Raw genomic sequence first — 27,278 nt, 5'->3', positions numbered from 1 at the left:
CAGCAGACAGATGGGAACACCACCACCTGGAAGTTCCCCTCCGAGCCATTCACCATCCTGACTTGGAAATATATCGGCCCTTTCTTCACTGTTGCTGGGTCAAAATCCTGGAACTCCCTAACAGCACATCGACTGCAGCATACACATATACTCAATTTGATACACATTACCACGTACACACTTTTTTATTCTTTTATGGGATGTGGCCATTGCTGACAGCATTTGTTGCCTATCTCTAAATGCACATGTGAAGGTGGTGGTGAGCCGTGTTTTTGAACTGCTGCAGTCTATCTTCCCTTGTCCTTTGAGGTGGGAGAGGTTATGGGTTTGTACAGAGCAGATTGAAGAGGGTGGAATGTGTACAGCAGCGTGCTATATGTTGTAAGGTGTTGGCATAGTTTGGGAGGATTTATTAAGGTATTCATAGTCTTGGGTAGTTCGACAGTAAGTATTTATTAACTACTTGAAACTGTATACATAGGTATAGTAAAGGTCTAAACTAGATGCAGTCTCCATGCTTGCTTCTGCACATGGCTCTGTCCAGCACAACACTGACTCCTCGGTGCGGGTCACGTGCTCTCTTACATCAGTGTGTGGGCGGTACTCAGTCCCACATTAATCCTATACGTGTCAGACCTTTATCCTACATGATACAGTTCTGTGTTTCAGGGACCGTGTCTCCAGCAATATGTTAGACTGGATCATGTAAAGCGCTGGAATGAGTGTGGGTTATATTGTGAGCAGAGGGAGTAGAGATTAGAGCAGTATACTGGATCTTATCTGGTTAACATTAACATCTGGAGGAATAGCTCACGATTGTTCCTTTTCCTTTATGTCAATCTGAAAATCTTGCTGCATTTTGTCATTCAAATATCAGTAGCTGCTTCATCTGTGTAATATTAATCAGGAATTATGGAAATTAAAAACAATGAGGCAAGTCAGAAAATCCTAGGTTAGTGTCAGATGTTCGCAAGTCCTGTCTCTGAGCACACTGTGCTCGAGGAACGTCAAGGGGAGAGCAGTGGGTACTTCAGATAAATTCACACTCGTGGAGAGCAATAATAAAATTAGTATCTTTATTACATCAGCTGTCACAATGTTTACAATTTTATTAATATAAAAAAATAAGTTTGAAAGCCCTGGAAGGTTATATTGAATAGTGCTGCTGCTTATCACACTTTATAGAATTCAGAAATCAAACATATTTCAGAACAGAACTGACCCGTCCATTGCTGCAGACATTGTCACTGACAATTGGAATGTGACCAGTGTGTAAACAAAAAAATTCATCTCTCTCCGAGGTTCAGCTGCAGGTTGATGTTTCTGAATGTCTTGTTGGTACAAGTTAAACAGACAGACAGGGAAGGAAGCACTGACTAGGCTTCAGAATTCGTTGCAATGATGGATTTCACCATTAGGCAAAGCCAGGGTCCTTTAGTTCCTGACATGGAGCCTCAGTGGAGAGCGGGGGGGTTGGGCGGAGGGGGGGCCTCGGTGGGTGTGTGGTAGAGAGGGTTATGCATTGGAGGGGAAGAGTGGGGGCAGTGCTGTGTTGGGAGAAGGTGGGAAATGTTGGGGGGGGGACAATAACAAAAATAGTTGGAAAAATTCAGCAGGTCTGACAGCATCTGCGGAGAGGAATACAGTTAACGTCTTGAGTCCATATGACCCTTCATCAGTACTTAAAGAGAGACTAGAATTTTGGTCACCAGTGTTGGGGGGGGGGGGGGGGGGGGGGGGGGGGGGGGGGAGGGGGAGGTGTGTGTGATGGGGGAGAGGGTGCATAATGTGGAGGGGAGGGGGTGGTGTTGGGGAGGGGGTGTGGGGTAGAGGGGAGGGAGAACATTTGGGGGAAGAGGGGGGCAAGGTGATGTGGGGAAGGGGGGATAGTGTGGGGGTGTAAGTGGGGAGAGAGTGGTGTGATGTGGCTGATTGGAGAATTGGAACAGGTAGTAAACTGATCCCTATCCCCGATTCCCCAGTCTAGCCCTGCCAACAGGACTCTCCAGACTGTTTCTAATTGTGCTTTTAACCCATTTTGTTCTAATGTTTATATAATGACCATAATAAATGACCTCGATAACCCTCTGCTCTATCAATGGGGTTGTTAACTCTGGATGGAGATTTCGTCACATGATCATGTCCCATGTGAATTAATGGATTCTGACCAGAAACAATCGAACCCTGGGTACCCCTGGCCCTGTCTGGAATCCACCTCGAACTGTCACTCAGTCATGGCTTCTGTCACACTGGTGCTGTATGGCCCACACTTATGTAGGGTTAAGAGTGTACGTTCTGGAGCAGTGTTGAGAGAGAGAGAGAGAGAGAGCATGTTACTCTGTTCAAACTCACCTGGGAGTAATTGATATTCACACTAGATGCCAGAATACACACAATATCCTGGCTTACTGATGTTTACAAATGTGTAAAAATCTAAAGCACTGATGTTATTTCTTAGCCTGGATTCGTGTTAAGTAAAATATTTGCCACAAATATGTTAAGGGCTATTGCTCAAAGAGAGACTAGAATTTTGAAAGAAACTCTCCTGCAGTACCCAAAATTGATCAATAGGTGTCGCCAGTCCACACAAAGGCAGTTATGAATTGGGAATCTCTCCTACTCAGCAAGTGCCTGTGATCACTGAGAGTTTATATTTCTCCCTTATTCTCCCTCCCTCTTCTTCCTTCTGCAACATTAGCCAGAGATGTCTTCCCCCCTCAGGATGACATTAAAGATTCCATGGCACATTTTGACAAAGAGCAGAGAAGTTCTACCCAGTGTCCTGATCAATACTTATCCCTCAATCAACATCACAACAACAGATTATCTGGGTCAATGTCACATTGTTCTTTGTGGGGTCTTGCTGTGTGCAAATTGGCTGCCCCATTTCCTACATTATAATGACTACACTTCAAAAGTACTTCATTGGCTGGTAAACGTTTTGGGACATCCTGAGGTGAGGGAAGATGCTATATAAATGTACATTCTTTCCTTTGTGTCCCACGGGCACTTCTTGACAAAGAATTCAGTTTCAGAGGCGCCAGATTCTTTCCGTGCCAGCTCATACAGTGAGCGTTCACAGGCCATCTGACAGGGCAGGGCTCCATACCACAGGCCGACCCTGCCTTCACCCCATGACCATGACCAGCACACACCTCCCAGTGCCAATGACCAGCACCACGGATCCTGCCTGAGTTACCAGCACCATCCCCCCCTCACCCCTGAGGCCAAGTAGCATCTCAACTGAGGCCCTAGATGTGTAAACTCAGCTGGGCTGTCTTTGTGTGCTTTCACTCCATATTAATCCTGCCTTCTGTCCAGGGATGGTCCACTGGCTTTCACTTCCTACTTTTGACATGGTATTAACTTGCTAGGAAATCACAGACAGGTCACACACCCACCAAACACTGCCTGTAACTTCAGGAAAGCTGAGTGACTGGGTGGGGCATCATTCACATTCTGAATCACCAGCTACTGGGTGCACTTCCTGTTTACTAACCATATCCTCCTGCAATGTTCTGTTAGACTTTCAACATGAAACAACTGTAGTTAAATTTAGGCAGTTGCTACACTTCAGCTTGGGTAATTGCTTCCAATTTTCAGTCACAATGCAGTAAGTGGCATGTGTCCATGAGAACGTGTCTTCTCTGAACAGATGGACTTGTTCAACCTATGTTTACCTGTAGAAACATGAAACCTTCCTGTGTCTCTAATTCCTGTCTCACCACTACAGGCTCATTGACCAAAGATCCCTCCTCCCCTTCTAAGATGCAGCCAAATGGACGCTGATGCAACAGCTGGCCTGACTGTCTTTCAAAATATATTTCCAAGAAGATATCTCCACAAAGTGCTAAAAATAAAGACTGATTTTTCTGGCCCCTTATACCCTCAGAAACAGGAAGCTTTACAGACAGGGGATTAGGATGCTTTCGGTAAATACAGTGACCTAGGAATTGCGAGACAGAAAAAGACCAAAGCCCATCCATCTTCTACCATCCTGGTAGCTGCATGATTAAAGCTGATGGAGTTCTTGAACAATCCTCGCAATTAAAATCTATCAATGAGTCTACAACAGAGCCAGACATGAGGCAAGAAATGTCACCAGTGATGGGGGGGTGGATTTAAGAACGCTAGGTCCTCAATGTGTTACACTTACTCATGTCTCTAATTATTCACAGACCGCGCCACATTTTCTGAAAGAATTCTGGCCAATCTGCATTGGGAATGAGTCAACCTCCTTCCACTATCTTCTTAGGGGAGCCAGTTCCTCACTGAAATATTGGCTGGGATCTTACCGCCACACACTGATTCCTGATGTTGAGACCCAATGTGCATCCCGAGTCCACATTGGGCGGTCACTGCAGCGGCCATTTTGCTGGCGGCGGCCAATCCCATCCCTGGGATCACCGGCTAACCAACGATGCTGCCTGTTTCTCAGAACTTTTGGCCCAGTTGGAGAGTCGGCAGCGCCACTGATAAAGGCAGTCACTGCTCAGGCTGCGGGCAGAAGGAAGGAGGTGCCACTCCTCCTCGAAGGCATTGTTAAAATGTTTGGTGATGGGGCAGACAGATCCGGCAACTGGAGGGATAGCCCCACTGTCGGAGTCGGTGGCCGCGGAGGATTACCACTAGGAGGGCATCTCCATGGATAGTCTGGAAAAGAAGCACGTCCTCCCCAGCCCCCTCTAGGGAGTTGCTAGGAGGTCACCTTGATGTAGCTGGCAGTCTCCCCATGCGGCGGGAGCTGTTCTAACACTGGTAAAATGCTGGTGGCCTGGTTAAAAATGCCATCAATAGACCACCTGCCACTGGTCAGCAGGCACCTGAGTTACTGCCGTTCCTGCCACTGGGAATATCCCCTGGCTTCAGGGACACATTAGACCTCCTCCCTGACAAATCTTCACAGCCACTTTCCCATTCTCCAATGAGCCGGGGAAATCCCGGCCATCATTTCTGCAGATGAATTTACCCCGTTTAAAGCACAGGCCTAACGAATCTCACAAACAGCTGTGGCAAATGGATGAGTGAATTGTTTCAGTTGAAGGGGACAAAAATATAAGTTAGATAGGCATAGATCACACCCCCTCAACTGACCACATTGCCGAACTGCATTCGGGCCCCAGGTTCTAGAACTCCCTCCCTTGGCCTCTCCTCCTTCAGCCATCTCTTTGACTAAACTATGGTTCACCTCCTCACCCACCATCCCCCCACCCCAAACTTCTCCATCTTTGGCTCAGTGTCTATTTTGTCCACTTACTCCACTGACAAATGGACTATGTAAACATAACATGACGTTATAGGTTAGTTGTTGGGAGGTAGTTCTTTCTGCAGAGAGTTGTTAAATTCTAGAAGGGATTGTCAGACCGTGGCTCCTACGTAGGGACTGATAATCAGAATGGAATCAGTTATTGTGCTGACAGTGAGACAGGCGAGTAACTCCCTAACAATGTTCAGTGTGTGCAGATAGATAAAAGCCAATAAAATGAACCAATAGTATTCCTTCACCGATGAAGAGAGATATGTACATAAAACACGAGGATTTAATGGCATTTTAAACAACAGTCTATAAAAGGAACGAATTATAAAACTTCTAGTGGATGTAGAACTTGTTCATATTTCGTTCTGGCTTCAGTCCCTTGCTGTTTCTGTAGCAACATGGTTGGATTTTTTGAGTGCAGGAGTTTCTGGGATGTAAAGCCAGAGTGGGAATCCTGGCTGATTTTCCCACTCCCCCCTCCCACTCTCATTGGGCCATGGGGTGGGGGAGCGATGGGTGAGTGACACTGACTGCAGAGCTGCTAGTCCGAGCCCAGTGAACCCATTCAAGCCAGCGCCTTGCAGCCTACCTGGCTCAGCCTTATCGGCTTCTGAACCTCGGGGGCTAACAGTTGGTGGATAAGCCGAGCATGTTTCAGGGGGTCGCAGGGCCACGTTTCTGGGGGGATCCAGACAATCTCTGGTCTTTGGGAAACAGGAGTAAGGCATTTGTTTGAGCTGGTGTGAAATACAGGTACCCATAATGGCCAAATATGCAGTTACATAGCATCATCTGTAGGATATGTTCAATCTGACTGGTTAAAGTTCCTCGAGATTCTGGTGTCTGGGGATGAGAAACTGGTTCCACTACTTTCTCCCTTCCTTTCCTATAGCTGCCAACCCTCTGTGTCCTCCCTCACGTGTCTAAACACGCTGAAAGGCTACTGATACTCAATCCTGCCCTCACCCAATTGAATGCTCACGCCTGCTTCCAGCAGGAGCAATGGGATTATAGTCAGGAGCACTTTTTCCCCTTTCTCCCTAAACCCAGGAACACTGAGGCTCAATTGTGACACTCCAACTCAGATCGACAAATAACACGCAGCAGCATTCAAATCAGGCAGCCTGTGCTAAGAACATACAGCACAGAAGGAGGCTACTCAGCCCATCTTTGGAAGAGTGACCCAATCATTTGCACCTTTTCTGCAGAATTTCCCCTTCAATCCCTTTTGAAAGTTCCGTTGAATCTGCTTCCACTAGTCTTTAAGGGAGTGCATTTCGAATCATAATAACTTGCTGGGTAAAAATAACCTTCCTAGTCTCCCCTCTGGCTCTTTTGTCAATCACCTTATTTCTCTGTCCTCTAGTTATTGACCTACTTGCCAGAAAAAAAACTACTTCTCTTCATTAGGTTTATCAAAGCCCTTCATAAAAGGATGCATACTACAGTGCATTCATCCATTGGGATTATCAGAGACACCGTTCAGATATCACAAATCCTCACAGACAGACCAGCAGGTAAGTGCCTGAGGCACTGGTTACAATGCAGGTTCAAACACCTACTGGTGAAATATACCAACACCACCTCACTGTGGCTCAGTGCAGTTTCTAGGTTAAACGATCCAGTGTTGAGGGAAGGTAGGTTTTACAGACTGAAGTTGCGGCTGTGTGCAGCTCGACACAGGCCAGTGAAAGGAATGCTGTCTCATTGAGAAATAAAACCCCAAGCGCCTTGGTTTTGTGCCCCGTGTAGCCCAGTTAAAGCTCTCCAATGCTGTCGTTTGTGTAACCCTCTCCCGCTGATGCTCCCCTCAGTCCGTGTTGCCAGTGTAGGTGAAATTTGTAAAGGTTGATGTTGGTCCTTGGTACAGCGGGTTATTGTCCTGAAATGAGACATAATTGTAAACATGGTGAAGCTACATCACCAACCACACTTACAGAATATCTAATCCTGTCTTGCTGCAGGTGTTGAGTGTATCTGAGGGGGACAATTGCAGTGAAATGGTGTCAGGACTTGCTATAAAGCCAAATCAAGCTCAGTTTGGTTTCAGTTTTATCAAAGTTAGCGGGACAGCATCTGAGGTCGGCATCAGCTGGCACTGATAGCAATGTAACTGAAACTGGCTCGACATGAACTTTGGAAATGTTGGCTGCTGCATTTAATATGTTACAGAAGTGTCAACATTTCAACAAAAGCACTTCATTGATTGTGATGTCCTGAGATCATGAAAGATGCAATATAGATGCAAATTAATCATTTCTTCTTTCATTCTCACTGTCTATTCTTTCTAACTGTGAGCATGTTTTTAGATATATGGAATGTATTGCCACCTAGATAAAATAAGTTTAACTTTGACCATCTTAAGGGTCAGTGTGCCTTTCCTGAATGCAATCACAGAACTCAGCTTTCTATTAGCAAGGCAGAGCCAGCAGTATAGCTCAGTGCACTACCTCACAGCAGTCGATCACAGGCACTTGTGTCAAACTATTCCTTGAAATGTACAGGAACATAGGAGCAGCCGTAGGCCATTCGGTCCCTCAAGCCCGCTCCATTATCCAGCTCGATCTTGGCTGATCTTCTACCCTAAGACCATTTTCCTGCACTATCCCCATACCCCTTGATGGCTTTAATATCTAGAAATCTACCAATCTCTGTCTTGAACATGAGGCTCTGGAGTTTCTATAACGATTGACGCACAAGGGAAGGATGTCTTTGAGTTGAGCTTTTTGGTACTTTCTGTCACAGGTTTTTTTGTTCAGTGGGTGCACTCCCCAAACTCTGTCATGGTCAGCAAATGCAAACTCTTCCTTACCGTTTCCCACTTTGCCTTGGCTCGCTCTGCCTCAAACTTTGCAAACTCTCGCTTGTCATGGACTGTAACCAGCAGCTTCCAAATCAGCAGTGCCACCAGGCCACAAAGCAGGATGGCACCCATCAAACACAGGATAATGAGAAGGATGTTCGGAGGTGGTTGGCATTCTGCGGGGGGAGAAAAGGAAAGAACTTGCATTTATATAGCACCTTTCTCGACCTCAGGGTGTGGTTGGTACTTTCCACCTCACTGTTCAGAGTTCTATGAAAGGCAAGATGAGGGGAGGCTGCAAATAGCAGAAAGGAAGAGCAATGAGATCAGAAATTAGGGATAAAAGCAGCAGTGAAATTAGAAATATTCCCTATTCCCCCCCCCCCCCCCCCCCCCCCCCCCCCCCCCCCCCCCCGCTTGCAAAAATACTGCAGGCATTAAGGAAATTAGAAAAAGTGACACAAGATGTATTAAATTGCATGCACGTCAATGTCCAGAGAGTAATGAATATGGTTGGTGAGCTGAAGGTGCAAATTACTACATGGGATTATAAACTGATTGCATTAATAGAGACAAAAACAGAAACAGAAATACCTGGAAAAACTCAGCAGGTCTGGCAGCATCAGCGGAGAAGAGTACAGTTGACATTTCGAGTCCTCATGAACCTTTTTTATACATTAATAGAGACGTGGTTTAAACAGAGCCAGGAATGGATCTTAGTATTCCTGGTTACCAAGTATTCATGAATGATAGAGATGGAAGAAGAGACAGGATGTGCCAGTATTAAGGATCTTGATATATTTCTAAATAGAAAGGTCTTATGAGCTGGTTTTAAGCCTGAATCTTGAGTTAAGGAATAGAGGGAAAGCTGTGACATTGTTCATGGTCTTTTAAAGAGCCTCAGAAAGTGGGGAGGAGATGGATGATCAAACTTGTTGGAAGTGTAGATGAGACCTTGATATCCATCTTCACAAATCATTAAAGGCGGCCGGGCAAGGTGATGAGGTGGTTAAGAACATTTGGGGCTGGGTTTTATGCCCCTACTCCCAGACCTGCTGGGTATGTTTTTGGCAGGGGGCATGTAAAATATGACAGGTGGCTAGCCCGCTGCCTTCCTGCCCACTCCTGATCCTCCAGGTCCCCATAATACAGTAGGTGGGCACGCACTGAAATCGGTAGTGTTAGGGGGAAGGAAGGAAGTAAGAATTTATGGTAAGGGAGAATTTATTGAAAAGGAATGAATGACTTAAGATCTCCAGACCAGGGCTACCAAGCACATTGGCAGCTAAAGGTTACCAGATGAACCTTGCACAGCCTTAGGGCCTGCAAACAACAGAAAGGCCTTGGGAGCTGGACTGCAGTCAGAGCATTGGCAATAACAACTGAGATTAAGTGTGCTCTTCAACAGATAGGGGAAGAACAGATGGTCCCAGCTTAGATAGGAGGGAAGGTCTCTGCCTGGGTGAAAAATAGGGACATACGATGCATGTTCCTGTTACCAGAGATGTCTGTTTAATGTAAACCTGTATGTTGACGAGACCGGAATCTGGAAACTGTTCTTGTACGTAACCAATAACGTATAAATATGTTGAACATTTGTAATTTAGCAGAGTGCTCAAGCTGCATTGAGATGGTTCTCCCCTTGCAATTGCTCGAATAAATGATTGTGACCTATACCTGAGTCTCCTGTGGTCCGTTTGTCAAAGTGACCACAACAGTAGCCCACCTGTCATTTTTAAATAAATAATTAATGAGCAATTGAACTTGTTATCAAGCCAAAACAAAAACAGAATTACCTGGAAAAACTCAGCAGGTCTGGCAGCATCGGCGGAGAAGAAAAGAGTTGACGTTTCGAGTCCTCATGACCCTTCGACAGAACTTGAGTTCGAGTCCAGGAAAGAGCTGAAATATAAGCTGGTTTAAGGTGTGTGTGTGGGGGGCGGAGAGATAGAGAGACAGAGAGGTGGAGGGGGTTGGTGTGGTTGTAGCGACAAACAAGCAGTGATAGAAGCAGAATATCAAAAGATGTCAACAACAATAGTACAATAGAACACATAGGTGTTAAAGATAAAGTTGGTGATATTATCTAAACGAATGTGCTAATTAAGAATGGATGGTAGGGCACTCAAGGTATAGCTCTAGTGGGTTTTTTTTTTTATTTTATATAATGGAAATAGGTGGGAAAAGGAAAATCTTTATAATTTATTGGGAAAAAAAAAAAGAGAAGGGGGAAACAGAAAGGGGGTGGGGATGGGGGAGGGGACTCACGACCTAAAGTTGTTGAATTCAATATTCAGTCCGGAAGGCTGTAAAGTCCCTAGTCGGAAGATGAGGTGTTGTTCCTCCAGTTTGCGTTGGGCTTCACTGGAACAATGCAGCAAGCCAAGGACAGACATGTGGGCAAGAGAGCAGGGTGGAGTGTTAAAATGGCAAGCGACAGGGAGGTTTGGGTCATTCTTGCGGACAGACCGCAGGTGTTCTGCAAAGCGGTCGCCCAGTTTACGTTTGGTCTCTCCAATGTAGAGGAGACCACATTGGGAGCAACGAATGCAGTAGACTAAGTTGGGGGAAATGCAAGTGAAATGCTGCTTCACTTGAAAGGAGTGTTTGGGTCCTTGGACGGTGAGGAGAGAGGAAGTGAAGGGGCAGGTGTTGCATCTTTTGCGTGGGCAAGGGGTTGTGCCATAGGAGGGGGTTGAGGAGTAGGGGGTGATGGAGGAGTGGACCAGGGTGTCCCGGAGGGAGCGATCCCTACGGAATGCCGATAAGGGGGGTGAAGGGAAGATGTGTTTGGTAGTGGCATCATGCTGGAGTTGGCGGAAATGGCGGAGGATGATCCTTTGAATGCGGAGGCTGGTGGGGTGATAAGTGAGGACAAGGGGGACCCTATCATGTTTCTGGGAGGGAGGAGAAGGAGTGAGGGCGGATGCGCGGGAGATGGGCCGGACACGGTTGAGGGCCCTGTCAACGACCGTGGGTGGAAAACCTCGGTTAAGGAAGAAGGAGGACATGTTGCTCCCAATGTGGTCTCCTCTACATTGGAGAGACCAAACGTAAACTGGGCGACCGCTTTGCAGAACACCTGCGGTCTGTCCGCAAGAATGACCCAAACCTCCCTGTCGCTTGCCATTTTAACACTCCACCCTGCTCTCTTGCCCACATGTCTGTCCTTGGCTTGCTGCATTGTTCCAGTGAAGCCCAACGCAAACTGGAGGAACAACACCTCATCTTCCGACTAGGGACTTTACAGCCTTCCGGACTGAATATTGAATTCAACAACTTTAGGTCGTGAGTCCCCTCCCCCATCCCCACCCCCTTTCTGTTTCCCCCTTCTCTTTTTTTTTTCCCAATAAATTATAAAGATTTTCCTTTTCCCACCTATTTCCATTATATAAAATAAAAAAAAACCCACTAGAGCTATACCTTGAGTGCCCTACCATCCATTCTTAATTAGCACATTCGTTTAGATAATATCACCAACTTTATCTTTAACACCTATGTGTTCTATTGTACTATTGTTGTTGACATCTTTTGATATTCTGCTTCTATCACTGCTTGTTTGTCGCTACAACCACACCAACCCCCTCCACCTCTCTGTCTCTCTATCTCTCCGCCCCCCACACACACACCTTAAACCAGCTTATATTTCAGCTCTTTCCTGGACTCGAACTCAAGTTCTGTCGAAGGGTCATGAGGACTCGAAACGTCAACTCTTTTCTTCTCCGCCGATGCTGCCAGACCTGCTGAGTTTTTCCAGGTAATTCTGTTTTTGTTTTGGATTTCCAGCATCCGCAGTTTTTTTGTTTTTATCTTTGTTATCAAGCCAGTTGACCCGAATATTATGCTGCCCTCGCCATAATAAGGTGGGAGTGGGTAGGCCGTTTTTTTAAGCAACTGCTTAACTGTACTTTTCAACTTGTGGACATTGGGCACATCTTTGCCCCCAAGATATTGCCCCACTCCCTTGTTCCTCCCCGCCCAGCCACCAAAACACACCCCCCCCCCCCACCCCCCACAACAAAGTCCACCTTGCAACATGAGTAATTTTGGACACCACATTTCAGAATAGATGTAAAGGCCTTAGAAGGGTCCGGAGGAGATTTACCAGGGTCTTACCAGGGAGGGACCTCCATCATGAGGAGAAGTTTGAAAGGTAAGACTGTTCTTTCTGGAACAAAAGAAGGTTAAGAAATGCGTATCCCTGAAAGAAGAGATTTTTTTGTCAATGTTTTTAGTCTTGATGACTCCCTGTCCTGATGAGTGCAAGATGAAAAGCTTTGACAAAAGTGTCTCTTGTTTCAGCAAAACTCACTTTCTGTACCAATAAACAACTAGTTATAACCTAACAGAGCTTTGAAGATGATGAGAGGTTTTGAGAAAGTAAATTGAGAGAAACTATTCCTTCTGCAAATGGGTCAAGATCTAGAAGACATAGATTCAAAATCATTGGCAAAACATCTCGAGGGCAGATGAGGGGAACTTTTCCTCTCAGTGAGTTTTTGGGATATGGAACACTCGACCTGAAAAGGTGATGGAAACTGATCCTATAAATAATTTTGAAAGGGAGTTGGGCAGGTACTTGAGGATGAGAAAATTACAAAGTTACGGGCAAAAAGCAAGATTGTCAGATGAAAGATGACTCCTCTTTCAAAGAGCCAACACATGCAAGATGGGCTGAATGGCCCTCCTACTGTGCTGTAAGTTTTTTTCCCAATGCATTTAATTTTTGAAATGTTGAAATGCAGGAAATATGACACCCAATTTGCGCACAGCAAGATCTCACAACAGCATTGACATAAATGACCAGATAAACAGTTTCAGTGATGTTAGTTGAGAAATAAATATTGAGCAGGCCTTTGGGGAGAGAGCCCCTGCTCAACTTTGAAATCATGGGATCTTTTATGCCCAGCCAGAAGGGCTTACATCACCTTGGTTAAGCATCCCATCTAAAAGATGGCATCTCTGACAGTGCAGCACTCCCTCAGCACTGCAGTAGAGTAACAGCTTTGTTGTAACACTCAAAGTTCCAGACGTGAGAGTTGAACCCACAAGCTTTTGACTCAAACTTCAACCCCCTTCAGAAGGATCTGGGAGTAAATAAAAATCAGACTGAGATTAGAGTCTGGGTTTATTAACCAGGAGTCCAGCAGTCGAATGCTACCTCTACCAGGTCAGATTCCTTAAGGGCATTTCAGGCTGGTGATTTACCTGAGCGATGTCTAAGTAGGAGGCCACTTTGTGTGTTAGAAAGGCCAGTGAGCAGTGTTTCTCCAGAACACCACAACATTTCCCCTCTGTCTCTCACATTCTGGCCTCCGACTTCCACGTTATTCTGCTTGATTGATGGGCAAAATGACAGGGTAGACCTTGAACTTGAAGCCTGGCAATGAAACTGCCTGGCTTTCATTCCTGTTAATTTCACTGCTGATCTGCAGTGCCAGTTTCACACCCGGGCACCAAGTTGGAAAGTAACCTTCTGCATCATTGCTTCCAACTCCAGGCCCGAGGCCCGGGTCTTGTAGTTTCCCACGTAAAACCTGACTGCCAATTTGTCCCATTTCTCAAGGTTCCCAACCAGTGAGAGGGCTGACCCTCTGACTTTATCTTGCCAATAACTTTGCTGTCTCTCCTCCTCCTCTCCTGAGAGTCACAAGAAATCATTTCCTGTTGTTCTTAAAACAAATAAATGAATTGGCCTGGGATGAGCTAACTGACTTTCATTGGCCTGTCTTGTGTTGTTATCATTGAGTAAATTGGGCATGATCAGTTAAATGAAAATCTAAAATTTGCTGTCCGATTTCCCTAGCTCCTCCTCCACAGCTTGTGCTCCACCTGTATCTTGCCGGTATTGAAATCCATGTAAATGCATCTATTTGCAATACTTATGCTCCAAACAGGCCAGGAGAAAGTTAGGGCTGGTGCATTTAGAAGCCAGTAAATTTTTAACACCGCGATACATCTTAATTACTGCCAAACAACATCTCTGGCATTGAAAATGTAATTTTATAACTATGGAGTCTCATTCCTTCAGCATTTAATTATAGAATCATAGGATAGTACAGCACAGGAGGCCTTTCAGTCCATTTAGTGTGCACTGGCTCTTTTGATAAGCAATGCAGTTGGTCTCATTCCTCATAAATCTTGGCAATTTTCCCTCATTCAGACTTTTATCCAATTTCCATTTGAAGGCTTTGATTGAATCTGCTTCCGTCACCCTTTCAGGTATTTCAGACTATCATAATTCACTAAAAATAAATTTACTCCTCATGTCACTTCTGGTCCTTTTGCCAATTACCTTGAACCTATGTTTCTCTGTTTACTGACCCTCCACCCAATGGAAATTATATTCTATTGAAATCCCTCATAATTTTGAGCACGTCTTTTTTATATTTGTTTTTTTATTTGTTCATGGGATGTGAGCATTACTAACAAGGGCAATATTTATTGCCCATCCTTAACTGCCCTTGAGAAGGTGGTGGTGAGTTGCTTCTTGAACCGCTGCAGTTCCATGTGGTGTAGGTACACCCACAATGATGTTAGGGAGGGAGTTCCAGAGTCTTGATCAAATGACAGTGAAGGAATGGCGACACAGTTTCAAGTCAGGATGGTGAGTGGCTTGGAGGGGAACTTAAGGGTGATGGTGTTCCCATGCATCTGCTGCCCTTGTCCTTCTAGGTGGTGGAGATCGTGGGTTTGGAAGGTGCTGTCGAAGGAGGCTTGGTGAGTTGGTGCAGTGTATCTTGTTGGTAGTACACACTGCTGCCACTGTGTGTCAGTGGTGGAGGGAGTGAATATTTAAGATAGTGGATGGGGTAATGATCAAGTGGACTGTTTTGTCCTGGATTGTGTCGAGTTTCCTGAGTGTTGTTAGAATCACACTCATCCAGGCAAGTGAGAGTATACCATCACACTCTGACTTGTGCTTTGTAGATGGTGGACAAGCTTTGGGGAGTCAGGAAGTGAGAATTCCCAGCCTTTAACCCGCTCTTGCAGTATTTATATGGCTGGTCTAGTTCAGTTTCTGGTCAATGGTAACCCACAGGCTGTTGATATTGGGGGATTCTGCACTGGTAATGCCATTGACTGTCAAGGGGAGATAGTTGGTGTTTTAAAATGCCTGTAAGGGATAGCAGCATGGCTTTGTTAAAAGGGAGGTGTGTCATGTGATCTGGTTTTAGTTTCACTTTACTCTGTGAGCAGAACACACACCCACACAGCTCTGCTGCTGATGTCTTCAAGCTTTCTGCCTTGTATAAATGTTCTCATGTGCCTAGTCGAAATAAATGAACCTACAACATGTTTACACAATCGTTTATGAATGATTATTTCATTCATTATTATATTTATATTATTATAACAGCATAACATGGTGTTTAGCGGTGGACAAACAGCCTTGCAGGAAGATTATGTACAGGTGTGACACTGTGAACAGCTTTAGATCGTGTTACACAGCGTGAGACGACCCTTGACGTTTTGGTCAGACTGCAACAAATTTGAAGCATCAGAGAATGTTGAGAATGCAGCGCGCTGACTGCAAAGAAAAACTTTGAAGACAGAGCACCGGAGATAGATCTGGTAAACAGACAGATCCCTCATGGTGAGTGGGTCAGCACGTCAAGAGGACCAGCACCAGGGTAATTCTGTTGGGAAAGATGAGTAACCAAGGTGTGGGCTGGATTGGTAGTGAGTGAGTCAAACAAAAAACCCCCAAACAAAATCATCATAAAATTGGGCCAGAGAAGGTAACGATGATAACAGGCAGAGCTTCAGAAAAGTGTGCAAAGGCGGCTACAGCGACACTCATCCCAGGTGCTATAGGAGAAAGAAGGTCAAAGGGATATTTTCAGAATGTCCACAAGATTCCCCAGTCTGCATTGGGATGCAACTATCTAAATTCAGAATGTTTAGACACCATACAGAGCTATGGTTTCTTGATTCAGGTGTATCTGAAACAGACAAGCAAGTCATAAAAAAATCACCTAGCAATTGGGAATGAAGGTCTATATGGGCTGAACACATGACGATTAACAGAAAAACTACTAAAGAATCCCCAAAAGCTATGGGCTGTAGTGAAAGACCGGTTCAGAATCAAGTTAAACTTATGTATTCAACGACTACAGTTCGTCATTTCGACAACAGCCTACAGAATCCATAGACATTTCATCAGACAAAAGGGTAAGTACTGTGATTTTTCAAACACAGAGCTAGCAGAGTTGTTGAGTTGGTGATTGCATCCACTCCTATGGAAGCATTCCAGAAATTCTGCTAGACAAGCCCAAAATATATAGAATGGGAGACCCACTCAAGGATGGACACAAATACGAAGTGATCCTCGCAGGTCAACGAAGCTTACAGATCCTAAGTCCAACCCCAATTATTGACACTCACTAGAACACCCAAACCTAGCAAGACAAGTGGAAGGTGTGGTCTTCTGCATGCACCAAGGAAATATCTGGCTTTTAACTAATACTGCAAGGCATGTGGCAGAAAGGGCCATTGGCAGTGGCAGTGCCCTAGAACAAAGGCTGGTGCAGCTACAAAGAGCTGTGCACTAATCCAAACAGACTCTACACAACGGTTACCTTCAAGCAATAAGAATAACCATCCGGTATCCCATCGGAAACATGTTCATGAGGTGATTGACAAACCAGAAAATGATGATGATGTGCACAAGACGAAGAGCAGTGAACACGTTCCACACCGTCAATTGCTTGGAAAACATAGATACCATGTCACTGCCCAAAGCCTTTCCCAAGATTCGAATTATCTGCCCTAAGAAGGTTGATAACTATTCATTATTGGCCAAGATTGATATTGGGGCAGTGCCAACATACCACCCCTGCAAATTCTAGAAGACATGTATCCACAGACATGGAAGGCCATGATGAAACCTACTGCTTTGCAACCTTCAGTGTTCACTACTTCCATGTGCAGATTCCATAGTCTTGGAGTTCCAGGGTGTCACAGGTGTTCTACATCACGGAGGTTAAAGGCCCAGCAATTGCAGATCTGTTGGCATGTCGTGGCCTCGTACTAGTCACAATCCTTGGAACTGGTCAGGCCTCATTTGGCAGATCAACCTCAGAAACTACTCCTGTCACCTGAGTTCATAATCTAACATTGAAATATCCAGTATGTTTTGACAAAATTGGCAGTTTCAAGGGAGCTGCAATATTACACTTGCAGAAGAATGCAAGTCCGTCAATTGAACCACCACGTTAAGTGCAACGTCCACTTATAAGACAAATTAAAAATCAAACTAGACAAACTGGAGAAAGATGGAATCATTAGAAGAGTACAAGAGCACACCACTTGAAGCGGTTCAATCATCTCATAAAGAAGGATGGATCATTGAGAGTTTGTCTCAACCCATGACATTTAAACACAGCTTTGAAACATTGTCCTTACAAAATACCCACATTAGGAGAGTTAAATTCAAGATTTGCAGATGTAAAATTCTTCTCGAATCTTGATGCCAAGCTTGGTTACTGGTCAGTACACCTCACGGAGAAATCCCAAGAGCCTACTACATTTCTGTACCCCATTCGGATGATACTGTTTTCAATGACTGCCTTTTGGGCTGTTATCCAGGATCTCTTTCAAGTTCACATTGCAATTTTACAATCCCAGGGATACAACTACACTGGAGATGGATGCTTCACAGAAAGGTCTGGGAGCAGGCATACTACAAAAAGACAAACCGATTGCATTTGCTTCAAAATATCGGTCTGTAACACAATCCAGGTACTCCAACATCGAGCACAAGACATTATCTTTAGTATTTGGAATCACTCATTTCATTCCTATTTATTTGGCAAAATATTTCTGGCAGAGACTAGCCACAAGCTACTGGAGATGATTTGGCGAAAACCATTGACCAGTACATGGCCAAGATTGCAATGTCTCTTGATAAGGAATCACGGTTATGACTGAGATTAGGTGCAAACCAGGTAACTTGATTGTCACATCAGATACACTTAGAAGATTGCCTAACCCAGTGAAAAACCCAGTACACCCACAGAAGATGTATCCTTGGATCTACAAGTTGACTTAATTGATATGGACAGGTGGCCTGATTCAATTCAGCATCTCCATGAGCACATGAGACCATTCTGGCCTTACTGGGACAAGCTAGGAATCTCCCAGGGAGTCATTTTTAAAGGCAGGCATGTCATCATACTGGAATCTTTGTGAAATGATATTCTTCAACAACTTCATCACTCACACATAGGCAAAGATAAGACGAGAAGACTCACAAGGGAGACCGTCTGTTGGTCAGGTATTGAAGTCATCGTCAAGAAGTGCAAGGCATGTCAAAAGCACATGCCAAGTCAGTACAAAGTACCATTGATTCCACATGAAGTTCCTACCCTCCTTGATCCCAAATTACATCCAACCTCTTTCATGTCCATGGCACTGACTTCATTGTTATCATCGAATACTTTACCAAGTATCCCATTTTTTGCCAATTGCACAATACGTCAAGCACAACTGTTGTGCACACTCTAAGTGCTGCTTTCAGTTTATGTGGTGTGCCTAGAGAGATCATTATAGATAACAGTTCACAATTTATTGGTAAGCCATTTCAGGATATGAGAGAGAAGTGGAATATCGATCACACTACTTCCTGTCCTCATTACCCTAGACCATATGGCCTATCTGAAAGAATGATTCACCCAATGAAATCCCTAATTCTCAAATGTAGACAGAACAAGCAAGGTTTACATATTGTGGTTAAGTTCGAGAATGACACCTTTAAGTGGCAGGACTCATACCAACTTACCTACTCTTACCCATTCTATTCTCTCAGAAATTAGACAGCAACTTTTAAAACTACAAGAGTAGATGATCAATGTGCATGATAAAAATGCGGGTACAGAATTGACAAATTTATAGTTGGGACAAGTTCACATCCAAGATCCCACAGAAGGTATGTGGTGACCAGCTGAGGTGAAGGATTTGACCAGAACCTAGGTTCTATGAAGTCATTATACACAAAGGCGCAACAGTGAGGTGTAACCAAGGACAAATCAGATCCATTCCAGCTCCTCAACCACTGTACAGTCCTACTGCATCAAGGATAATATCCCAGATGCAACCAGGAACCAACATCCAAGAATGACAATCCCACAGATCACAGAGTTATTAAATACACCTCCAAAACAAGATTATGAGGAGATCAGGGCGTATCAGCTGATTACTTTTATGCTTTAGAGACTCAAATTCATCAGTCCTACACACATGTATTAGTAACCAAACATGAACATGTATTGTAAATAGTTATACTTCTTTGGAAGGGGGGTAAGTATCTTTATAAAGAAAGGGGGATGTTGTAATGTGCTTTTGAGGGATAGCAACATGACAAAACTAGGAGGGAAGCTATCATGCGATCCAGGCTTAGTTTCACTTTTGCCTGTGAGCAGAGTACACAGCGCACGCAGTTCTGCTGCTGATGGCTTCAAGCTTTCTACCTTTGTATAAACATTCTCATGTGCCTAGTCTAAATAAATGAACCCACAAAGTGTTTACACAATCCCTTATGGTACCTTTATATCATTACAACAACATGATAGTTAGATTCTCTCTTGTTGGAGATGATCATTGTCTGGCACTTATATAGTGCGATATTACTCTCCTTAACCTTCTCTGCTGTAAGGTTATGTTTCTACAATACTCTCCGTTTGTATTTATTACCAGCAAAACTGAGAAACTGCAATTAAATCAACACATAGAACAGAGGGATCAATTCAGCATAAGGAATAACTGTTAGTCAAACCTGGTTCTTCAATAACTGACAGAACGGATTTTCCATTTGACTCTTCATGATAACGGAACTGAACCACACAGCCATTCTCGTCTTTATAGGTACAGATGACACCATCTTTAGCTTCTGTGTCTACAGAGAAAGAGAGAGGCAGGATATGAATCAAACTATGCAATTCTGCATTAAATGGAGACACAACCAAAACTTGGCCGCCAATTCCTCATTGGCCACTGCACCAGCACACCACAATGCTCATTCGATTCCCAGAATCGATCCCTAAGTAACAATGCCCGCAATCTGTCATGTGAGCTGTATGTGTTATCACTCACCACTAAAAGCTTGACTAGACTTTAAGCACAGTTATCAAATTAGTACTTAACATTTGTATCAAATTCTTCACTTCACTTTTTAAACCGAGGCATTAAACAAAGTAAAATAAATGCAATGAAAGTAACGGAGAGGAATTGATGCAAGTATATCAGGCGTTTATACAATAACATGTGCCATAATCATTTACAGGCTGCACTGTAATCATTGAACATAATGTACTGAACCCATGGATATAATGTTTGTATCTAGTTAATGTGAAGTAATGTACCTATTGAATATAATGTATAGCACCCAGTGAATGTAATGTTTTGCATCTTTTGAATGTAGTGCGTTGTACTCATTGGCCGGAATCTTGTGTTCTGGAGTTTAAGTTTGGTGGCGGGTGTGAAAGTGGGAGTGATTTCTGCTGGGGCAGGGGGGCATGATGACGATCTTGCACTGGTCAGCTAATTAAATATGTGCCCGTGAGGAGTTTGCCAATTCTCGTGGTAGGGCAGGCAGGAAGTCGTCATTCCCACCATTATCTCATGGGATCAAAGGTCCATGCACCATATTTAAAGGGCACCCAGGCAGCCTGAACTATCCCTTTCGCCTTTGCCGGGCCCATGTTCCACCCTTCTCCGCTAACCCCTCCTCGGTCATCCCCAATGTAATGGCACTGCCACCACCCAGTCTCAAGCATAGGCTGGCATTTACAGACACTCCCCAAAGAGGACAATGCAGGGGGCAACTCACTGTTAGTCATGGAAGGAGTCAAGCTCGCCGGGTGCACACCACTTACGTGTAGTCGTAGAAGTGAACGTTCTAATTTCTCGCTGGTGGGGGACTTAAGTTGAAGTGGGAACTTAATTCTGGTGAGGTGACCTTTTAATGAGCGTGCATGACATACTAATGCATGCAAAAGAGCTTCCCAGCATTGTTCGTCGGAAATCTCGACCCGCCTTTAAAGTCCCAAGAACTTAATTCCTGAAATTCATCTCACCATCTGGAAACTGATTTTTGGCCTCACTCCAAATTAAGCTGCCCTGCCTGCCAAGCTTCCTGCCGCTGGCAGGGCCAGGAGGCTCTGCCCATTGAATATAAAGTACTGCTTTCATTGAATGTAGTGTACAGAGCACTAAAAGTATTTTTAATTTGACTGGGAGCAGTCCCGGTTACACCAGATCATTAATTGGTAGAGAGTAGAGTGGATGGGTGGGGTCTGGTTGGGATGGTCACTCTGGGTTATGGGTTGGTTACCAAGGTTACTTCCTGATGGTGAGTGTGCAAGACCCAAGTGTGAAGCTGCCTGTGTGCCAGGAGCTTTCCCATGTGGGATATTTCTAGAGCATATTTTCAATAACAAATAATTTCTCTGCCTTCTTGGAGGTCAGTTGTTTTATTTCCTCAGTATCTCCCCTTCTCTGCTCAGGTACTAACTCACTCAAAGCTTCGGTTTCACAAAGCAAAAGCTCAGTTAGTTCACCCATGCTGCCATTTCTCAGCGGTGGGCCTAAATGGTGAGAAGATATTGCAGCCTGGGGTGAGGGAGATGCCAAATCAAAGCCAAATCTCAGCCTCTCTCTTATTTCACACTTGGCAGCAGGAGTCATTAGTTAAGAATTTGTAAGTGGGAACCTTGGACCCAGAGACACTGAGACCAATTATGGCATCCTCTGAATATCCAGCAGTATTTATTGATCCACAACAGTTAGCTAACTCCAACTGAGGTGCTACAATTGGCCTCAGGATCCCTGACTTAGAGGGATGGGGGGAAGGGGTGGGGAAGCAGATTGTTCACTGCGAGGGTGCCTGGTCTGACAGGATCAAGTCCCCCATGGTGTCATGTACCCAAACTCCTGGAATGGATATTTACCACCCCAAGCGTTGGTTAAACTGTTGAGGGGCAGTGGGCATTGGCATGAATTCTAGCCTCTTCAGAAGAGCACTGCAGCAGTCAGAGAAGATGCTAAAAGAAAGGGTAGAGAGGGACATAGCCTCCAAGACAGTATAAAGTCTCTTTCTTCTCCCTCCCCTCCCCAGCCCCGGAGTTGGAAGCTGCCTGCCGTGTTGAGAAAGCCAGTGTTAGGCCCTGATGAGCAGTGTAGCCCAGCTTCTAGCTGACAAATCTCAACATGCACAAGCCTGTTGGTCTAGTGTTAATTTACAGATGGAATTGTCCCATTTGGAAGACTTTGACAGTCTGGTTGTCAGTACTCTCTTATGGATCAAACAGCAGCACCGACTCCCTCTGTTAGTGTTGAAGGGCTCAGTATAGTTTGAAGTTATTTCCCATGTTAGGGTGTACAGGGAATTAATTGTATTGTTCAGGTTGATATCCTGGGACTAGCATGAAAGAAAGCTGATGAATATACTGTATACACACACACACGCACAAACATGTCTTTCAAAACCAGAACTACTTGTCTCTGATGAACTCATCCCATCTAATTTAAACAACTTGCACTAACTTAGCTTCTACAGGATGTGAGGTGTTAGCTGCTGAAGTGAGTTCTCACACTCTGTTTCATTGATAAACTAACCTGGAGTGATTTTTTAAAATCTCCTTCAAAGCGACGAATTTGATGAATTGTGAAAGTTTGGACTCAGAGCTTGGAGCTAAGAGAGTAGGGGACGTATGGTTGGGAGTGGGGGGTGCGGGTGAACTGGAGCAGTTTGTGTTCACCATACACCTCATTGTGCCTCAGCTGGCAAGAGGCAGCACTGAAGGCAGACTACACTTGCTCATAACTTGCATCCTGGGAGGATTCCATTCCATTCCCCCAGTTTCTCTGTCTTCATCATATCCATTCTGGCATTTCCAATATATCATAGAGTCATAGAGTTATACAGCACAGAAACAGGCCCTTCGGCCCATCGTGTCTGTGCTGGCCATAAAGCACCTATCTATTCTAATCCCATTTTCGAGCACTGGGCCTGTAGCCCTGTATGCTATGGTGTTTCAAGTGCTCATCTGAATACTTCTTAAATGCTGTGAGGGTTCCTGCCTCCACCACCCCCTCAGGCAGTGTGTTCCAGATTCCAAGCACCCTCTGGGTGAAAAAAAAATTTCCTCAAAGCCCCTCTAAAATTCCTGCCTCTTACCTTAAATCTATGCTCCCTGGTTATTAACACCTCCATCAAGGGGAAAAGTTTCTTCCTATCTACCCTATCTATTCCCCTCATAATTTTGTATGCCTCTATCAGGATCCCTGACTTAGAGAGTCAGTGCCTTCTCTGCTGTAAGGAAAACAACCCTAGCCTATCCAGTCTCTCTTCATAGCTGAAACGCTCCAACCCAGGTAACATCGTGGTGAATCTCCTCTGCATCCTCTCCAGTGCAATCACATCCTTCCTATAGTGTGGTGACCAGAACTGCACACAGTACTCCAGCTGTGACCTAACTAGCATTTTATACAGCTCCATCATAACCTCCCTGCTCTTATATTCTATGCCTTGGCTAATAAAAGGCAAGTATCCCATATGCCTTCTTAACCACCTTATCTACCTGTGCTGCTGCCTTCAGGGATCTATGGACATGTACACCAAGGTCCCTCTGATCCTCTGTACTTCCTAGGGTCCTACCATTTATTTTGAATACCCTTACCATGTTAGTCTTCCAGAAATGCATCATCTCACATTTCTCAGGATTAAATTCCATTTGTCACTGCTCTACCCATCTTACCAGCCCGTCTATATCGTCCTGTAATCTAAGGCTTTCCTCCTCACTATTTACCACACCACTAATTTTCATGTCATCTGCGAACTTACTGATCATACCTCCTATATTCACACCTAAATCATTAATGTACACTACAAACAGCAAGGGTCCCAGCACCAATCCGTGCGGTACGCCACTCGTCACAGACTTCCAATCGCAAATACAACCTTCGACCATCACCCTCTGCCTCCGGCCACTAAGCCGATTTTGGATCCAATTTGCCAAATTGCCCTGGATCCCATGGGCTCTTACCTGCTTGACCTGTCTACCATGTGCAACCTTGTCAAAAGCCTTACTGAAGTCCATGTAGACTACACCAACTGCACTACCCTCATCTACACACCTAGTCACCTCCTCGAAAAATTCAATCAAATTTGTTAGACATGATCTCTCCCTGACAAAGCCATGCTGACTATCCCTGATTAATCCCTGCCTCTCCAAGCAGAGATTAATCCTGTCCCTCAGAAATTTTTCCAATAGTTTCACTGCCACCTCCTACCACCGTGTCTTTCTTTTTCCTCAACCGAGGGCTCCCCACCCAACTGTGGTCGACAGGGCCCTCTACCACGTCTCACCATTTTCCTGCACTTCTGCTCTCACTCGTTCCCCTCCCTCACAGAACCATGACTGGATTACCCTTGTCCTTACCTGCCACCTTACCAGCCTCTATTCAACAGATTATCCTCCACTATTTCTGCCAGCTCCAGCATGATGCCACCCCCAAACACATCTTTCCCTCCCCTCCCTGTCAGCATTCTGAAGGGAACGTTCCCTCTGTGATACCCTGGTCCACTCCTCAGTCACCTCCAAACACCCCTTCCCTTCTCACAACACTTTCCTGTGCAAGTGCAGGAGATGTAACACCTTTTCTTTTATCTCCTCATCATCCAAGGCCCCAAACACTCCTTCCAGGTGAAGCAGCAAGTTACCTGTACTTCTTTCAATTCAGTATACTGTATTTGCTGCTCACAATGTGGTCTCCTCTTCACTGGGGAGACCAAACACAGATTGGGTAATCGCTTTGTAGAACACCTCTGTTTAGTCCGCAAGCAAGCTTCTCATGGTCTGTCATTTTAATTCTCTAACTTGCTCTCATGCTGACATCTCTGTCCTTGGCCCGTTGCAGTGTTCCAATGATAATCAATATAAGCTTGAGGAATAGCACCTCATCTTTTGATTAGGCATTTTGCAGCCTTCCAACAGTGAGTTCAACAACTTTAGGACTTAATCTCTGGCCACAGCATTTTGTTTCCTTTTTTTTGCATGTGTCAATCTTGTTTTTCTTGTTTTTGCTTTTGGACAGCAGATGTTCATTATTCTGCCATTCATACCTCCTCTGGACCTATCTTTTGTTTCTTTACTTGTTCCATTAGTCTGTTCGGCTATTTCTACCAACTCTTTTGTGATACTGTCTCCTGCCCTGTCACAGGCACTCTTTTATTTTTTTCCACCCTCACCTTGTCAACTACTTAAAACCTATATTACATTTCTAACTTTTCCCAGCTCGGACTAAAGGCTATTGACCTGAAACATCAACGCCTTTTCCTCTCTCCACAGGTGCTGCTGAGTATTTCCACTATTTTCTGTTTCTTTTACTAAAAGTAGACAAGATGCCCTTCACCAGGAAGTCAGTCACCTACAATCTAGCACTGACTCAGGATTCAGCCAGGTGACACTGTGTGCCCAGGGAAAGAGTTATTGGGTAACAGTGGTGTAGAAATTCGTCTCAGGCACAAGTGCAAATTGTGTGGCATAGGATTGGCCACTGTTATACACAGCCCCAGGTATTTCATTGTATCGACAAAAATGAAACAGAGTATCAGCAGCTGCATATAACGAGCAGTCGATCAATATTACTCAATTTGGTCCAATATCCAATATTGGGGAGTTTCTACCCTGCTGTAGATGGAGTGGGGTGGGGGAGGAATATTATTAAGCAAAGCTCTGCCTGTGAGGTAGGTTCATTGGGTGGTGTTGCTATGGGGAGGGTTTATTGGGTGATGCTGTGCCCATGGGGGAGGCTTTATTGGGTGATGCTGTGTCCATTGTGGAGGCTTTTTTGGGTGATGCTGTGCCCATGGGCGAAGGTTTAATGGTGACACTGTGCTTGTAGGGGAGGGTTTATTGGGTGATGCTGTGCCCATGGGGGAGGGTTTATTGGGTGACGCTGTGCCCATGGAGGAGGGTTTATTGGGAGACACTGTGCCCATGGGAGAGGGTTTAATGGTGACGCTGTGTCCAGGAGGGACCCTATCCTGATCAGATAGCCAATAGGCAGGACTGCTGGTAGCTTAACCCAACATGTCACTTTGTAAACTTACCCAGAGTCTTCACCTTTCGAATCTCGTCTGTGCACACCTCGTCACATGTGCCGTTCTCCATCAGTTCCCCAGTGTTAAACACCTTACACTTGACACAGTCCCTGTGAGGGAAAAGGGAGATTGAACAAAAACAGAGAATTTACACTTCTGTGAAACTCAACTCATTATTTTTGAAGCAAATTGTTCTCAAATTATCTCTCTTCCCTCTCCTGGCCCTTACTGATGTTGGCGCTGATTGGGTTTGCGGTCTGAACACCAACAAGTTATCCCACCATGGAGGACATCACAATCAAACCTAATCTTCTCCTGACCTGCTGCAGTGGTGTGAACCTAGAAATTTGTTCCTTAATAGGCTTTTCAATTGGCGTTCCTCTTTATTTTTTTTGTTCAATCTGCCTGCTGCAAAGAAAAACTTGCATTTCTATAATGTCGTTGACTTTTCAGGACCCCCCCCCTCAAAACAATGAAGCACTTCTGAACTGTGTGTGCTGTTGTAATATAAGAAATATGGCAACCAATTTGCATCCAGCAAGATCCCCACAAACACAAAAGAGATAATGACTCGATACATTTCTAGTGCTGTTGATTGAGTGTTAAATATTGGTGAAGGCGCTAGGGAGAACTCTCCCGCTCTTCTTCGAAATTGTGCCATGGGATATTTTGCATCCACCTGAGAGAGCAAATAGGGCTTCAGTTTAGCATCTCATCTGAAAGACAGCACCCCTGACAGTGCAGCACTCCCTCAATGCCGCACTGGAATGTCAGCCTGAATGTTGTGCTCAAGTCTCCGACTTTGTGATTCAGAGGATAATGCTGGCACTAAGCCACAGCTAACACAAGGCTCTGGACAGCAACATCCTCCCTCCTTCTGATGACCCTCCAAATGGGATGGGGCAAATTCCCCCCTTGTCCTTTGCAAAAGTCAGACTAATTCTGGAATGGAATGAATGTCCTATAAAGGAAAGATTAAATAGACTGGGCTTTATTCTCTGGAGTTGAGAAGAATGAGAGATGATCTCATTCAAACATACAAAATTCTTACAGGGCTCGACAGGGTAGATGCAGGAAGGATGTCTCCCTTGTCGAGGGGGTTCCAGAACCAG

The 27,278-nt window shown here is 44.8% G+C and overlaps 1 protein-coding gene across 1 annotated transcript in view; it reads right to left on the bottom strand.

Moving 5' to 3' along the window:
* Positions 1 to 1,805: 1,805 nt before the first annotated feature.
* The window catches only part of LOC121269256 (integrin beta-3-like), a 103,393-nt gene continuing 77,920 nt past the window's right edge, over positions 1,806 to 27,278 (bottom strand). Inside the window, exons 12-15 of the mRNA XM_041173816.1 lie at positions 26,176 to 26,276; positions 19,837 to 19,956; positions 8,070 to 8,236; positions 1,806 to 7,139 (exon numbers count right to left, since the gene is read on the bottom strand). Of these exons, the coding sequence (XP_041029750.1) occupies positions 7,068 to 7,139; positions 8,070 to 8,236; positions 19,837 to 19,956; positions 26,176 to 26,276 (460 nt within the window). The 3' untranslated portion in view covers positions 1,806 to 7,067. The remainder of the gene's footprint in view (positions 7,140 to 8,069; positions 8,237 to 19,836; positions 19,957 to 26,175; positions 26,277 to 27,278) is intronic.

This window comes from Carcharodon carcharias, chromosome 23, assembly GCF_017639515.1.
Source record: "Carcharodon carcharias isolate sCarCar2 chromosome 23, sCarCar2.pri, whole genome shotgun sequence".
In the NCBI taxonomy this organism is placed as follows: Eukaryota; Metazoa; Chordata; class Chondrichthyes; order Lamniformes; family Lamnidae; genus Carcharodon; species Carcharodon carcharias.
Note: the sequence above shows the minus strand (reverse complement) of the source record. Positions and strands in the feature narration are given on the sequence as shown.